Source organism: Equus asinus, chromosome 3 (assembly GCF_041296235.1).
Source record: "Equus asinus isolate D_3611 breed Donkey chromosome 3, EquAss-T2T_v2, whole genome shotgun sequence".
NCBI classification, from domain to species: Eukaryota; Metazoa; Chordata; class Mammalia; order Perissodactyla; family Equidae; genus Equus; species Equus asinus.
In genome coordinates this window covers 11,872,338-11,890,428 of record NC_091792.1, presented here as the reverse complement: position 1 = coordinate 11,890,428, position 18,091 = coordinate 11,872,338, and the positions used below count along the sequence as shown (strand labels likewise).

The following is an 18,091-nucleotide window of genomic DNA, read 5'->3' as shown; positions in this document are numbered from 1 at the left end:
AATAATGAGAACTTTTGAAACAGAATGGCATTATAGTAACTCCTAAAACTGAAGTGTGACCTCAGCACTCTAAAGTTACTCAGATCCAGGAAAGAGTCATAGTGTTTCACTAACTATATAGTAAGAAAAGAATCTTGTTCTTCCCATATCCAAAGAGAAGCAAACCCATGATAATAAAATGGTCAGTGTCTACCAGGGTATCCTGGGGACAGGGAGAAGCTCAGCATCTTGGAGGAAACCCAGATTTAGAAGTCCTGGGCTCAGTCTCGGTGCTGCTCTTCATTAGTTGCAGGAACTTGGGCAGGTTATAGGACTTCACGAATCCTCCAATCCCTCATTTGCCAAGTAGGGGTAATAAAACTAATGATCTCACTGAGTTGTAGAGAACAAAAGATATAACATAAGCAACATTATTGGCCAAGTACCATTTAATTTCCTTTCATTTTATTAACATTATTCTCTTTCCTATTAAAAGCACAAATAAAACAAAGAAACACAGGTAAACTAAGAATCCTTCCACCATCACTGTTATCCCCTTAAAAACTCAGAATTCTTATTTAAGAGCAGACATTCCTAAAAGAAGATATACTATCATTATCAATCTTATCTAACAACAGTTTTACTAAACAGTATCCATTTCCTCTGGAAAAAGCTACTGATATTATGTATGAAGTAGGAGGTAAAAATATCCTTGGTGACTCATAAATTTGATAGAGCTGAAACAATGATATCAGCAAAAACCCTTCCTCGACACCACATCTGCCCCTTCAAGGACTACCCCAAGTTAACAGCTGAATTATTTGAAGAGCTTAAATGAAACTGAGTAAACCAAATGCATTAGAAAATTCCAGAAACAAAAGTTAAGGTAATAATTTAGTATGAATACTGTAAAACAGTTACAAAAGGTATGCATGCTTAGCTTTAACCTTCATTTTCACTAGTAACCTCTAAGAAAGAACTATTTAGGGGAAAGTGACAGATTTTCTTCTAATCTTCCTTAATAGTTATGTAATTTATTTTGAGTAAGTTTCCATTTAACAGACCATACTGTTTTTCTCTCTTAGAGTTCCCCTCAGAATTTTTGAAGTATCGGCATATCTTTGTTGAGTGTCTTATAAGTAAACACACCACTAAAGGGTGCGCTTTTGTAAGAATACTCAAAAGGATGATGTAAACACTTGTACTTTGCATAGGCCCGCTTGATTATTTTGAATTGCTACAATTTCCTCAAGTAAACACATCAAGGAGTTTATAGAAATGTAAAAGAAATGATTTTATGAAGCTTTATTTTTTCATGCTGTAGCAAAATAACTGAAAATAAAATTATCTGGAGACATATGGAGGAATTGCAGGGTTTAGGTTAATCCATCTTTCTCAGAGTCTGAAGTGATGAGATTTTTATGGACCTTGGGGTCCTTGAGAAGTAATAAAGCTGTAAACAATTCAGGGACAGGCTCAAATTCCCCAAATCCTTGCAAACACATTTAATCTTTTCGAAAACATACAAGGTTGATTATACTAGAAACCTTGAAGTCTGCATAGTACTAATTTTAATGGAAGTTTAATATTCCTGAAAATATAAAAAAGTTGATATTGATCTTTGTTTGTTATAACTACTGCATACCCTCTGGTATTTATGATAGCCACCAGGACAGTTAATGCTGGTTGCACAAAACCAAGAAATTACATAAATAATATAAACAGCTATTTAAAAGAAAAACATTATAAAAAGTCATATTTTAATATTCTGAATTTGTTTAAAAAACATAACTCTTTAAGGAAGTAATAATATTCTGATTATGAGGTTTTTATAACAGCAAGCAATAACATTATCAATGTCATGGCAATTTTCAGTTACACAAACAATGCTGGTTACATGAACTTTGGAGCTTGACAGACCTGGGATCAAATCCTTTCTTCAGCTTTCACTGGCTGTGTGATTTTAAGAAAACCATAAGCTCTCTGAGGTCCACTCTGTGCATTTTCTTTTTCTTTTTTTTTTTTTAAAGATTTTTATTTTTCCTTTTTCTCCCAAAGCCCCCTGGTACATAGCTGTGTATTTTTAGTTGTGGGTCCTTCCAGTTGTGGCATGTGGGACACCGCCTCAGCATGGCTTGATGAGCTTGCCATATCCACGCCCAGGATCTGAACTGGGGAAACCCTGGGCTGCCGAAGCAAAGGGTGCAAACTTGACCACTCGGCCACGGGGCGCCCCCTGCATTTTCAATATGGGAATAACCAGCCTCACAGGTGGCTGTGAGGATTAATTGAGGATTCATGGAAAGCACTACATATAATGCCTGGTAACTATCCAGAGCTCAAAAACTTCTTTTCCTACATTTCCTCTGGAGAGTCAACAATCTTCCGAACTGAAATGCAAGGTCTGGTTTCTTGTAGGAGAAAGGGAATAATAGAATTTCAAGTTTCACACATTCCTTGATCTGAGCATAAATTAAAGGAAAAAAATGGGGAATTTTGGGGAGCTGGGAGGCTGCTGCAATGATCCAGGTGTAGGATGAAAAATTTGGAAGTGGAGAGGGGATGCAAAGTTTTGAAAGGGAGCAGGATATGGTCCAAAAGAAAGAACCCACAGAAATTGTTGAGTGATGGGGAGCATGGAGTGGGAGACAGGAAAATGCCCAAGCAGCCACCAGGTTAGCAGTTGTACCAAGTGGACTCTGGTTTCTCTGTCTGTCGTCACTTCTATCTCTGCCATGTTTATAATCGCCTCTCAGAAAACAAGGGCTCCCTCCATTTTAACTAAAGGTAAGGCCGGCAAAGAGGAAGGAGCAGTCAACACTCAGGAGCAGCATGCACGGATCCAGAAACTCACCTCCCCCTACCACCAGCCCCACATCTGACTCCAGTCCACCACTAAGAGTTTCTTGGAGAATTCATAAAGGCTTTTAACACATTTCGTGTCCAGATGAATTTGGGCAGTGAGGGACTATTTTCATGTAGGACATGCACTAAATTTATCTCTGTTTTCACAAAACCAGTTTAAATCACCCTATATGTGCCGGAGATGCACTGTAGAATTTTTGTTAGAGGACAAAGAGAAAGGAATTGAGGAATACTTTTCTACACTCTCTACCTTATTGGTGATCATCAAGTCTTCCTATAGAATGGGAAAAAAAGGTAATCTGGAAAGAATTTACAAAGAAAAGGATTATAAGTTCCTGAGGTAATCAAAACCACTTTCAAAAGTTTAATGACATATCCAAATGAGAAAAAATCCTGTACCACCGTAGATATGGCTAGGAGCGGGTATCCTCATGTGGGTGAAATACAGAGCTTCTAAAGAAAAAGCAGCAGTTCATACTTGCATGGCTTTCAATAAATATACATAGATAGAAAATTGGGAGACCCAAACCTTGATGTTATTTTTGACCTGTTATTACCTTTTGCTTCCTCATCATCCTTCCAACAAAAAGTCCTGTTGATTCTACCTCAGAAATAGTTTTCACATTTCTCTCCTTCGCAATCTCGCTTCCCTTGGTTTAGTTAGAGCGGCCTTCCCTTTCCTGTTCCTTGGTTACGTCAATAGCAGTGCAATTTGTCTATTTACCTCCAAACTCTCCCAGCTTCTCTCCATCCTTAACACTCCTGCTCTCATGCTCTGTGATTCTACAGTCTACGTGGAAGTGAGAGAACTCTGGGGAGGAGATGACAATGTCATCTTGGAGCTCAAAGTACTTAAGATATGTAATTCCGAAAATAATTAGATAAAGACACTTCAATTTAGGAAAGTCGATTTAAAAACATTCTCCTGCAAAAAGAAATACACCATTCCACTGGCTGGGAATACACCAAAGGAGTATTGCTAAAGAAGGACAGGGTATTCAAAAAATGTCATTCTTTCTAAAGAATTATGATTATTTGAAACAAGGAAGAAAACACCTGTTTAACATAGTGGTTCAGAGTCAGAAAGCTCTGAATTCAGTGCCACATCTGTGGCTTAGCTGTGTGGTTTGGGGCATTTACTAAACCCTCCAAATATCAGCTGTCATCCATAAAATGGAGATGATGTCAGAAGGGTTATGATGAGAATCAAATAGAGTTCCAGCCACACAGTGAAGGTCAATAATGTTAGTTATCATCTAGAGAGACTGACGACTTATGGGGCTCTCATCTACACCAGGGTTTAAAAGATGTACGAGAGATGAAAGGAAGTGCATAGTAACAAAACCAAGAACAAAATCCAACTAACAAAACAAACAAAAAAGGCACAAAAACATTGTCAAGGAGGCTAAATCTCAGAATGAGTGTATTTTCCATAAATTGTTAATTGAAAATGACTTTGGTAAAAGATAAACAAGGAATATTATCTCATGTTCACAGTTTGGAGGGTGGGCGAAATACTTTGATAATAGAGAAAAAAGCAGAAATACCCAATCTGTCTTCTGCTTCTGCTTTCTCTATCAAAGAGAACAATTTTTCAAAATACTTAAGATGTCATAAACATAAAATTAGATGAAAAGACATGATAAACCAAATCATAAAGCAAAAGTCATATAATATACTTATAAAATATATGGATGACAAAGCTGGGAAAGATATACAGCATGTTAAATAGAATCACTCTTTAACAGAATGTTGATATACTGAAACACTGAACATATAACAAATATGAAATGTGAAAGGGACAAGTGGAATCTCAAGGCTAACATTTAATAAAGTCAATTGCACAAAAACAAATATCCGAGGGCTTAATAAATAGCTCATGGACGGTAGGTCCAGCAGACATGATATGATATGATGTTTGAAGTGTGATATGATGGTTTAAAAAATGTGATCTTTGGCTATATAAATAGAAGTAAAGTGTACATGAGGGAAAAAATATTTTACTGTTTTCCATTCTAATAAGATTGCCTCAGTGGACCATAATGTTCAGATTGGGCCAACATATACTGGGGAGAAGAACGACAAGTTAGAAATTGTACAAATACGGCAACTGGGATGATGAGGGGATCTGAAAACCTGTAGAAAGCTTCGAGATCCATCACCTGGAGAGAGGCATGTGTAACTGTGTTAATCATACTTTTTTAGGTTCTGTTTTCTGATGCTGTGACATCTGGGGCTTTGCCGACCCTGGCGAGACTGCCCCTCCCAGGGCTGGCCAGTTCCTGCAGATAGCAAACACCCACCTAAGAGCATGCTGTTCAAATGCAAATCAGCCAGTGCAGAGTGCCTACCCTCAACCAGCTCCCTTATAGGCTCTCAGAAGCGGGGTGCCTCTCTCTCCCTGCCCTAATCACCTCAGGGCCGGGACCAGACAACTAGAAACAGCCCCCATTCCTCAGTGCCACCGAGATTGTTCCAACCAGCCAATCCTAAACCTGTTCACTCCGCCTTGTCTCACCTTTGCCGCACAAACCACATCAAAGGCTCTTGCCCACGTTTCCCCCATGTTCTGTCTCTTGTCCGACTCTAGTGCTTCCCTGTGGGCCTGCATGGTGTGGTGTGTCCCTTTCTCTTGGCCTGTGAGTAACAAACTGTCTTTCAGTGGCAGTGGTCTCCCGAGCTGTTGGCCTCACCATACCCAAATAATAATAAAAACTACATTTTAAAACAGTAATGATAAAATCTTAACATCTGCGAGAAATATTTATTTGCATTTTCATCGAACAAACACGGAGGTGTCAATCACCATTCTGTGTACACACTTGTCTAGATTAGAAGAAAAACTCTACTTGAATGTATAGGATTGTACTCCCTCTTCTATGACTTACTTTCTGACTACACTGATTCAAGTTCCTTCTCAATCATAAGATTGATTATATGCAGGGATGATATCAAAATATTTACCAGCCAGCACGCCGGCCACTCATCAATCCGAACTGCTGCCAGCTGTAGAGGCGGAGCTGGATGCTGGGGGTCTGAGCCAGGCCCGGTTAGCTGCTGAGTAGGTGGGAGGTGGGGGACAGCCTGGGGAGGGTCTGAGGTGGTAGTGGGGCTGAGGGTAGTAGTATTGACTCATTTCAATACTGTAATAACTAAGGTGGCCATACCAGTACTTTTAAGTTGAGTATTAGCCCTGATAACGTATCCCTTGGTTTTCTCTTCTATCTCTTGCTCTCTCCAAATTCCTTCAGCCGTTCTTTTGATGAAGTAAATGACAGACCTCACCACATTGGTCATCCTGCTCAGAATAATGGCTAGTCTCTTCCTCAAACTGGCTGCTTGGATTACTCTGGAAGTGGTCTACCAGCTCCAAGAGGACTTTTTGCATCCCGAGGTTTGAACTCTATTTCTATTAGGACCACTAGAATTAAACTTTGTTTTCAACATCAGTAAAATGAAAATCTAATGTGCTTTTCTATAAAACGGTTCACTGAAGTAAAAATGATAGAAATCATTCATTCTCTAGCTGGCAAGCAAACTAATTAAAAGATTATCCTATATTCCTTAAACAAGCAAGTCTTTCAATATATTTTAAATGACATTTTGATACTATAATCTTTATATCCATATTAGAAAAGTTAATGTGCTCACTAGTCTAAAAAGTTGCATAGTTGACAATAGACATTTCAGCTAATGTAAATTAACATGTTCTGCTGAACTTGGAAAAGAGCAGGGAAAAGGACATTATTTGAAAGAATAATGATAATGCAATTAAACAGTGCACTCCTTGGCAAGAATCTATGTTTTCAGGATTAGGAATGTTATTCCACTACTACTAATTTTAATACTATTCTCTATAACAGTGTTAAGTATCACTGATACTGACAGTGAGTATTATGATAAAAATTTCTACTAATTATTTGATTGTTAAAAATCAGACTACCATAATTAGCCAAAATTTAGATCCAATTCTTCAGTTGAGTATATATATACTGATGATTTTTGAGGTTTAAATGCAATGCTATTTTTCTAATGGAATTCTGTCCAATTTTTAAAGCTGTACAATAGATCTCTCAAACTGTGTTGGAGGTCAATAATTCTTACAATTAGTCCTTGCCTCAGAAAAGATACCTTTCAAAAAGAAATCCCCTGTTGAAAATTCATTTTAATACCTGAATTAGCCCATATTTGATTACTAAAAATATTTTCTAATCAACCTCTAAAGCTGCGTTTCCTGATGGCTGTAATCATCAAATGCAAGTTTGCTCAAAGGATTTGCTTGACCTTCCATAATAAGCTATTAGACGGAGCTTTCAAAGCTAAATTAAAATGGGCATCAAATTCCCTTGTGAGGCAGCAGTGTCCACACTCTTCAAAAGGATAATAGATCAGATGTGTTTGCTAAAACGCAATGAAAACAGCAGGTGTTTGGCTGTAGATGGTGACAGAGAAGGCCCCGACAAAAGAGTTTTACCTCACAGTCTCAGATTCTTTTAGTTGGAAAAGTACTTTAAATGTCCTCTAAGTCACTTGCTCATTCGAATACTGAATTTTATCCATGACCTCCAGTTCTGTTTGAACACCCAGTTGCTCCCAAGGCAGCTCATTGCTTCTTTGTATGTTCTCTCTGTTCCTTTGTTGGGAAACACTCCTGATCATTTTTAAATTCAGAGCCTCTAAGCTAGTGGAGAAAAACAGGATGTAACCCAATTTACAAATGCAATATTAGCACAGGTTAAGCTTTTGCTTGTTCCATCTAGTAAGTTGATAGTTGAGGCAGAATTTCCTCCAGAATAGTTTCCACTGAATTAAAGTAGCCTCTATATCTATACGTGATAAATGGTATAGTCATGCGCCACATAATCAGTCAACGATGGACCACATATGCGACAGTGGTCCCCTAAGATCAGTACCGTATAGCCTAGATGTGTAGCAGGCTATACCATCTAGGGTTGTGTAAGTACACTCTGATGTTCACACAATGATGAAATCACCTAATGACTCATTTTTCAGAAGGTGTCCCCATCGTGAAGTGGCACATGACTGCATTTAGTTCCTCAGATTCAGTTGTTTGTCTCCTTTCCTAGCATTTTAGAAACTTCCTATCTTAGGGAACCTTTGGGAACCTCAGGGACAAGTTGCCCTCTGAGCTCCAGCACTAGTTTTCAATTTCCCTTACCTTATCAGGGTTGCCAGACATTCCTTTGGATTACCAGGCAGAAGAGAAATTTTGACCTACGCCCGTGAACTGGGCTGAGAGGCTAATGCGGAAGCCTGGTCGGGGTGGGGGGGGGGGGTCACAATTTATGCAATTTTAGAAGACTGGATTTCTGGTCTTAACTCTACCACTAGTGAGCTTTATAATCATGAGTGTGTCACTCTGTTTCTCAGATTTTCAGTTTTCTTCCGTATAGTGTAATAATAAATATACCTACAATTCAGGGTTATTGTAAGAATTAAAGGAAATAATACGGAACATATAAAAAATGAAAACCCTTGATCTTTTCTCATTACATCTTTAAATTTAGCAATGAAGCAGCTTTATAACCCTAATGCCTTAATGAAAAGTAAAAGAGTTAACACATATTTAAAAATGTGTAGAATTCACATTAACCAACTGGGCTTTTAAATTTGAAGATTTTTGTCCCTTTTACCTGCTACTCTGAACACCTCAGGAGCTAGATAAAACTGAAGATGGCAGTTTTATGATACTGAATATAATGATAATAAAAACAACAGCTGCCATCTATTGACTGTATGTGCTCATCACTGTTCCCAAATGGTTTACATATATTCTCTTTCATGTTGTTATGGCTGGGGAAGGACTGGTCCTGGATTCAGTCTTTTCTGTCTGTTCTTTCTTGACAAAAAAGTCAGCTGGTCCCATACTTGATTAAACATTAAAGAACACATTTGGTGTTAATTCTGAAGATCCTTATGACTGTTCTCTACCGCCTCCAGAACCATAATTTGGGTTGTCAACCTGTAGTTAGGAATGACATTTTTAAGAAATGTCCCCTGCTTAGCACTTGAGTTAGGAGGTTAAGAATGACCAAATTTCAATTTTGAATTATTCTTTCAATTCATGATGCTTCTTAGTTGAGAATTCTAAAAAGATCTTTATAACTCTGTGCAGTCTGTTCTTACTATAATATACCTTTAAGTATTTATGCTTGTTTTAAGTATCAGCATAATATTGGCATGCACTGATTCATTCATCCAAATAATAAAGGAATACCATTATTCTAGATACTATTCTATGTTCAGGGAAATGTAACAGTGAATGTCATGTCTTTCATCAAATCTGCCTTGATAAACTATATTTTCTTGAAGGCCACCAAAACAACAACAACAACAAACACAAAACCTCCCTCCTCACTTCTCAGTTTTTTATCTTTTACTGGCACTTTCTTTTACTCTCTGTATTTTCTTCTTTCACAAATTCCTGTCTTTCTTTCTCCACACATTTAAGAAGAAACTACAAAGTAATTTCCTCCTCCACATCCTCTCTTGCTGATTAATGTTGCTAATATCAGCAGGCTTAGACTTCTGAAGATGACAGAATTAACGTTTCCTGCATTGAGAGGATTTTTAATGCTTTCTATTACAAATTGTGGCAATGTTTACCACTTTAACATGCTATTTACTCTTCCTGTTTATATTTTGAGGTAAAATAAAGGGGGCTTTCTCACAGGAGTTTGCAAATACTGTCAAAACACCTTTACCATTTCAGTATGGGGGGCACTATTCTTGCTTTCTTGACAAAATATCAAGGCATGGCAAAGGTGCACGTGAAGCTGTGTATCTATTTTGGGGAGCAGATTGAAGTTGAAAGACGAGTTTGGGCTCCTGATGCTATCCATAAAGTATTTGGTCTTCTATCTTCTCAAGAAAAAAAAACAATGCATTACATAAATTCTAACCTTTTCTTGTATAAGTTTGAATAAGGTACTGTGTGGATCAACTACCCAAACATCTTGGCTTTAGCAGTTTATATAGAATGCCATTCCACGATAAGTGGGCGTCAGTACTTCCTTAAGTTCTAATTAGCCAGAAAGCTAATAGTTACATGGCTGGGTGGCCAGTCAAGGGAAGTAACGCTTGCTCTTGTTTTCACAGACTTACAGCCATAATCTCTTTATGCCATTTTAGAGTAAAAATATGTTAAGGGCAAGTATGTGAGGAAATAGTACATCTTCAGGGTTTAGACACTATAATGTTGAGAAAAGCATACATGTGCGGAGAAATCTCAAAATTGAGCAAATTATACTTCAAATCAGTCATTTCTAGTTACAGGGTTAGGACTTCAAACCTCTAGTAAAACACTTTGTCTGTCGAGGAGGAGTTATAGGTTAGAGTTTTTCACATTCACATCCAGATGAACCAGTGTAGTGTATTGTAATTTATTTTGTACAATGGGCTAAGTCTACCATTTGCAGGATTTGCCTAGAAACATGATTTGATGGTTTGGGATTTATTAACAACATAAATAATCTACGAACATTGTAATAACCTTGAGGTTTGCAAAAAAAATGCTATAGTAAATAAAGATATATTACATTTCAATTACTTTTTGAGAGGTAAGTTCTACTGCCTTGATGATTTATACTATGAATACTTCTTGAGTACCTTCATGAGTTAGGAACTGCGATACTGTGATGGACAGAACATAGTTCCTGCTCCCAAGGTACTCCCTGCCCAGGGAGGGATATGCTGGGTAAATAAACAAACAACAGCCTGTCTGGACTTCCTCCACATGCGTGTGTGTCCATTGGAATAATTTGTGGAAACAAAGAGAAAACACTATCTCTCACCCAACACACGCCCCATTGGCTTGTTAATCACTATATACCATCTCTGCTGATCACAAGCACATTTTCCTGCCTGCTGTACTTAGAACTTTTACCATAAATATCCCTGTCCCATCAGAAACCTTTCAGTATAAAACAGAGCATTTTCCTTTAGTCAAATGTTCCATCCTTGTAACACAGATGTTTGCAATGTCTTTGAAATGGTTTTCTTCCCATTTCTATTGCCTCCCTGGCTTGAGTCTTCATTACCTTCTGCCCACGTTATGGTATCCTCTACCTGGCCTTTTCCCTCAGCCTCATTTCACTCCAATTCTTCCTGATACCTAAATCTGATTCTTATTTCAGAGTGTAACTAAAATCTTATTTCTACAAGACCATTTCCCTGGCCATGCCCAAAGACGCTTATTTCTCTGAACTCTGGGTTTAAATCTGTACAGTTTGGCACTAGATCAAGGAATATTTAATTTTGTTGGAGAATTGTTGTACCTGTAGATTTTGCCTTCCCAGGACAGCAGGAAGCTCCTTCTGGACAGGAGCGATGTTTTATGTGCTCTGACCTTAATGTCCTATAACTGAGTCTTATAAACTTCTTGCATAGTTCCTCTTAAATTAGACACCTCAAAGCGTTAAACATAGTGATAAGCTCTCGGTACAAACTCAGAAGTCACACACTGAACTGCTGCAATACCAAGTTCTCATACAAAAGCCTGCTGAAAGAGTCCCAATATGCCAAAAACCTCTAAGAGCTTCTCAATATAAAATGCTGGTCATTTCTATAGTCAGTATACACTAGTTCAATATAATGTTCAAAGTGTGTTACTTACTAAGGCAAATTTTTTGTTGAGAATCATCTGTTCCACCAAAGATGACTCATTGTGGAAGAGGTGGGGCTGCATGTGGCTCCACATATGAGGGAACCACCAGAACTCATCGACAGACCCCAAAAGATGGTCATCACCTTCATCTTCCTCTTCAGTTCCTTTGAGGGTGGGGGGAGGAAAAAAGATCATCATTAGTTACACTGATTGTCATCTATCTATCTAATTCTGTAGTCCTATCACGTATTTAGAAGGCACCATTTACACTTAGATACATACAAGACTTTGAACATGAAATGTAGCAAAGGAAAATCTGTTATTGGGGAACAACCAGAGATTGTGACAAAACGACTCTTTAAAAAATTTTTAAACATGAGACACGGATATGAAATCACTGCAAGATGGAAATACACAGCCATTCTCAAGGACACTGGAACTCCTTTAGCTTTGTATAATTTGTAGTTTGGAGAGAATGGGGGGCTAAGTAGGCAATGTAGAGAATATCCATAAGGAAATGTGTGTCAGGCTCCAGTAGCAGATAATTTCGACATGCATTGTGACAGAACCATCACAAGAAAATAATTCCATAATTTATTTGGATTACTCCTAAGTCAGAGAAAAAGCTAATGCTTAGTAATATTTAGTATTAGTAATACTTGGGAAATTTAGAGAATATTTTGGAAAATTAGAGAAAACTGAAGGGAAGAAAGGATGAAAGTAATGGAAAGAAGCTGAGAAGTGGTAAAGTCACAGTGAAACGTTCCCAGCGGCTCCTTGGTGGTCCGCATGTTCCTCATGCTTGTCCTTTCTCCCAAGTTCTTGGAAGCAGACTCTCCATCAAGAAACTTCCATTTCCTTGAGTCAGCCCTTTTGTTGTTCCTCTGATTTTTCATATTTGGGCTTTTTCATTTCCTCATTTCCCCAACCTGCAGTTTAGCTGAGTGTAGGAAATCCCACAGTTTTCCCTCTCTTTTTGCTCTTTTTGAGGAAGATTAGCCTTGAGCTAACATCTGCTGCCAATCCTCCTCTTTTTGCTGAGGAAGACTGGCCCTGAGCTAACATCCATGCCCATCTTCCTCTACGTTATATGTGGGATGCCTGCCACAGCATGGCTTGCCAAGCGGTGCCATGTCCGCACCGGGGATCCAAACTGGCAAAGCCTGGGCTGCGGAAGCGGAATGTGCGCACTTAACCACTGCACCACCGGGTCGGCCCCCACAGTTCTCTTAATTTCTTTGAGGGGAGTAGGAGCCTCCTGTACCGCCTTTGGCACAGTTTCCTTACTCCAGCATGAAAGGAGAGCAGTATAAGGTGCCTCACGACTGTCCTGTATATCTTAAGACGATATTAATCCTCACACATTATGCAGCCACACTTCAATTTCAGCCAGAACAGTGAATCCAGTAAACTCCTAGAGGAGTGGGGTTTTCACATGACGTCGTGTGGAGAACAGAGGGACACATTCAACCAGACCTCAGCGATGAACTCAGCAAAATCGCGGCTATGGGAAACTCAGGAGGAAAACTTTCTTTTTTTTTAACAAATACTTTTCAACGACGAGGGGAAGAAATAGGGATAATCTGTAGATTAAAGGAGACTTAAAAGACATAGCAACTATCACAACATGTGACTTTGCTGGTATCCTAATTCAAAGAAACAAACTCTAAAACAAAAAGCCGTGTACGCCATTTATGAGGACATTTGAACATTGATTAGATATTAAGGAATTACTGTAAAATATTTTAGATGTGATAACTGGTATTGTGTTTATATTAATAAAAAAGAGCCCTCCTCTTTTAGAAGTATATATTGAAATATTTATTGTTTAAATGTTACATCTGGGTTTTGATTCCAAAAAGACAGAGTTGGGAAATGGATGGGAATATAGACAAAACAAAATTGGCAAGGAGTCGACGATTATCGAAGCTGGGTGACTGGATATACGGCAGTTCATTATACTATTCTGGTTAGTTTCATAGAAGTATGAAATAATCAAGTTAAAAACTTAATAATAATAACAAATTTAAAAAAGAAACAATATTACAAAAATAATACATTCTCATTTCAAACAATACGGAAGTATGTAATTCAGAGGTGGGTTGTCTGTTTTCACATCCTATTTGCCCTCTCATATTTTCAATAGCAGTTCGGATGTGACTGGTTTTAAAGGGCCCTACGGGCTAAAGATGGAGGACGGACTGATGTCCTGACCCAGCCAACTGAGCCCAGAGCTTGTGACCACTGTTCTTTCACTTAATTTCCCACGAGAAGGAACGCAGAGCCCACTGGCAGGACAAGAATCAGATCCTATGGTTTATTGGACAGTGAAAGAGATATACCAAAGATAAAGGTGTAGTGCGAGGCGGGATGGTCGTTCTAATTCATGCGGAGGAATAGCATGAGTGATGCAGAGCGAGTGGACTAACACAATTCGTCAACAAGGACAGTCTTCGATTTCACTGTCATACGCATAAATACTCTGCTTATAGGAAGGGAGTTTTTTCTCTCTGTATAAAGGGCATCTTTAAATCGAATCTGTTTGATTTCACCTATTTTTTCCTCTTCATCATACACTCATGTTACTATAGTATAGTTGTACAAGTATTGTCTTGGGAGTCAGAAGTTTTAGTTTATTTGTGGATTCCAACACACTTGAGTTGTGTGATTGTGGTCAAGTCACACAATCCCTTTATGTTAGTATTCATGTCGGCCAAAGGATGGATAGCTTACCTCTTTTATTCTTTTGGGAGGAAGTGTCTACATAGTCTGGCACACGGGGGGTAATCTAAAATGCCCATTTCTGTCCCTCCTATACTCCCTATTCCTGTTCTCCTTGTGTCTCTTCCACATCTCCTTGAGTTTGGTTTTTATGTTTTTCACTATAATACTGCAAAGGGGGAGGTCTCACCTGAGTGTTATGTGGCACAGGGGACATTGTATTTAGAAAGAACTGACCAAGCCATTATATTAACTGATTGGCCTGATTCATGAGTCACCAACATGGAGCATTCTTGGGGCTTCTGAGGGATTATCTTACAGCTCAGGGAAGCCTTCTGGAGAAGAATTGTTCTAGAAGGAACAGGAAGATGGAGTCAGGGTTTAGAATCTTTGATGACCCCAATCATGGCAAGGTCTTGGGTCCTGTTACTTTTCAGGTGATAAATAAGTTGGCCCCGGTAAAGATGCATTTGCTGCATGCTACGGTGATGTTTAAATACATGTTTGTTTGTTTGACATAAGGATGATGTTGTTTGGTTTTCCTGCAATTAAACATCTCTACTGGGGGTTGACTGGTAGAGCAGCGGTTAAGTTTGCACATTCTGCTTCAGCAGCCTGGGGTTTGCCAGTTCAGATCCCGAACATGGACATGGCACCGCTTGGCAAGCCATGCTGTGGCAGGCGTCCCACATATAAAGTAGAGGAAGATGGGCACAGATGTTAGCTCAGGGCCAGTCTTTCTCAGCAAAAAGAGGACGATTGGCGGCAGCTATTAACTCAAGGCTAATCTTCCTCGAAAAAACAAACAAACAAACAAAAATACCACATCTCTACTTATATCCAAGATACTCTCCTCTTGCTTAACATTTTGTACGTCCTCAGGACTCCATATCAGCTAAGATTACAGTCAGTTACACGTTGCAGTTTTACTTTCATACTGAAAACAGGCAGAAGTCTCTGGGGGTTTCCTGATAATCAGTTCATTCCTGCCTTCCACCTCCCTTGGTAAAGCGAGCTGAGATTTCCTAGTTCATGGAAAGCCACCCCTCCTCCTGCTTTTAATCTTTATTCCCTGTCTCCTATAATTCCTATCTTTGCTTGCGTCTTTCTTCTCATCTCTCCTTTATTTGTTTTTCTAGTTGGCCTTTACCCAAAGTTTATTTATCAGGACAGCACCTCAGATCTCAGGGTTCTTTGGAAAGTTAGCTCAGGCCTTCGTTGTCCTTTCCTGAATATCGTGGTGAACTCTGCTATTAAAATACCAATACATTTGAATCATGTAGGAGTTGCCAAAGGATGTCCACCCTCTGACAGATTTACATAAATTCATAGTAGGCATAATTGTATGCCTTTCCTTTTTTCTTTATAACTCTTTCTTATCTGATTTTCTTTAATCCTGCTTCAGGGATGTTTTATATCAGAATTAATTATATTGAGAACAAGTGTCTATTGCTTATTACTTTAAAGATTATGATAAAAAGCAGTTGCAACATAGTTGTTCATGGTTGGATTGTCCTGGCTTCTTGCCACCCCTTTATCCCCCGACTTACACCTTTGCCAGAACTGGAGGAAGAGAGAAGAACTAGAAGTCAAATTTCTCAATTTAAAGTGTCATGTCTTAAGTTATTACCAAGCTACGCTGAAATCTTATAAAGTTATGGCAAATTATTATTTATTATATTTAAGTCTCTTCAGTATTTTATCTGCAGTATTTCCTACTCTAGTATTATATTAAAAACATTATTGATTGAGACTTTACCTTTTGTCAAGCATTGTGTTGCGTTATTCAAGCATCATCTCGTTTAATTCTCACTACAAGCCTATGAGGTAAGGCCACTGCTAACTCCACTGTACAGATAAGGAAATTGATATTTGGAGAAGTGATTTATCCCAAGTCACTGACAAATTTGTCTCCAATGTCGGGACAGAACATGAATTCTAACCCAGATTAAGCAACTCCAAATTTAAGGGTCTTAACTATCATTCATTGACCAAATGTGGAGCTTAGAAATAAGACCAGCATTTACTAATTCAATATAACATTGGCCTTCACATTGTTAATTAATTCTATGCTATGGTTAGACTTTATCAATATTACTGGTTCTCAGTGATTTGGGAAAACGTACAAACGTAAAGAACCTAAAGATAAGAGAAAGGAATCTTTTGCCATTCAGCTTCCCCAATCAAGGACTGCCAATCAAACAATAAAGATCCAATTTTTCTAATGCAAAAGACTTGCGTTCTAACTGACCTAAAGTTCAGACTATTTTTTGACAGTCAATTAGCTATATGACCTTGGGCCCCTCTAAGTTTCTGTGTTCTTATCTAGAAAACAAGGTAACATATTCTTTAACTCCTAGAATTCAGTGAAAATGTACATGAAAAGTGCTTTAGCTAAGTACCTGGAATATGGTGCTGCTCACTAAAAAGGAACCATGATTTTCATTTCCTTCATCTCTTTATTTCTCACAAAAGGCATGAATCCTTCAAAAACTAAAATAACTCAAACAAGACGAACCCCCTCCTGAAATACAATCTCACTATTATGACAGTGCTGTTCTTCTCTTTCTCTTCAAGATTGAATAAAATAGATAGAATTTTTAATAGAAAGAGGAATTACTCATTTAGAAAGGAAGACAATGTAATTCAATTAAATTTTACAATATCTAATTTTTGAAGGATTCAGAGCATTAAATTTTACATCTGTTCCCACTGCAAAATGATTTTACTGGCTTTAGACAACCCTGGCTATGCTTTTGTGGAAGTTTTCATATCATATACAGGGAACAAGACCCCTTGAAGCACTGGCCTTAGGTTCCTCCTGTTTCTCTGGCTCAGAGAGAGAACATTCTTACTGCGAGCTGTGGGAAGTGCCCAAGTAAGGGAAAAGGACAAACCTTTCAGAAACAAGAAGGAAGGAGAGAAACTGTCCAGGGTCATTCTTTAGCATTCAGTATTGGGCAAAAAATTGAGTTGCCAGGAGTATTTTCTTATATTTCTATTATGTTTGGGAAAGAAACTTTTTAGTTATTCTTAATGTTTACAGTGATTTCCTTTGACAACGAAATATGGTCAAATTTTACTCTCTGACCTTGTTCCATATAAACACAAACAGCTGAAATCAAGGTGATCTTATTTTCGCTCAATCATTTGTTCATAATTCATTTTCTCAACAGGCACTGTTCTGGTTGCTGGTGTTACAGCAGTAAAGCCTTCACGGATTAGTGAGGGATGAGAGACAAGAGATAAATAATTTAAAAACAAAGTGCACTCAACACCGATTCATGATAAAGCTCTTAGCAATCTAGGAACAGAAAGAAGCGTCCTTAAGTTAATAAAGAGAATCTACAAAATACACTATTGAAAGAATTCCCCTCAAGAACAGAGAAAATCTATTGAAACACTTCCCCCGTGAGGTCAGGAACAAGACATGAGTATCAGCATCACCATTTTTATTTAACATTGTGCTGGAGATCCAAGCTAGTGCAACAGGCAAGGAAAAGAAACACAATTCACTAGGCTCAGAAAGGAAGAAATAAAATGTTCACTATTCAAAAATTACATGATTGTACAGGTAGAAAATCCAAAAGAATCTACAGACAAACTATAGAATTAATAAGTGAATGTAGCAAGGTTTCGGGATACAAGATCAGTATACAAAATCAATTGTATTTTTACACACCACCAATAAAGAAAAGAAAAATGAAATAAAAAACAAGATGTCATTTCCTATTGCATCAAAAAACCCCACTAAGGAATAAATCTAAAAACAAGTTTTAAATCTAAATCTAAATAAATCTAAAAACACGTTTTATTAAGTGTGAGTAAAGAGGACCTAAAAATGTACAAGGATTGGGAGATTCAATATTTAAGACGGTGACTCTTCCTAAATTAATTTAT

The 18,091-nt window shown here is 38.0% G+C and overlaps 1 protein-coding gene across 2 annotated transcripts in view; it reads right to left on the bottom strand.

Annotated features, from left to right (window-relative positions):
* Positions 1–18,091, bottom strand: part of LOC106842421 (N-deacetylase and N-sulfotransferase 3) — a 160,831-nt gene that overhangs the window by 88,874 nt on the left and 53,866 nt on the right. For both annotated transcript variants that reach the window (XM_014858963.3, XM_070504683.1), the window contains exon 4: positions 11,480–11,634. In XM_014858963.3, coding sequence (XP_014714449.3) covers positions 11,480–11,634 — 155 coding nt within the window. The remainder of the gene's footprint in view (positions 1–11,479; positions 11,635–18,091) is intronic.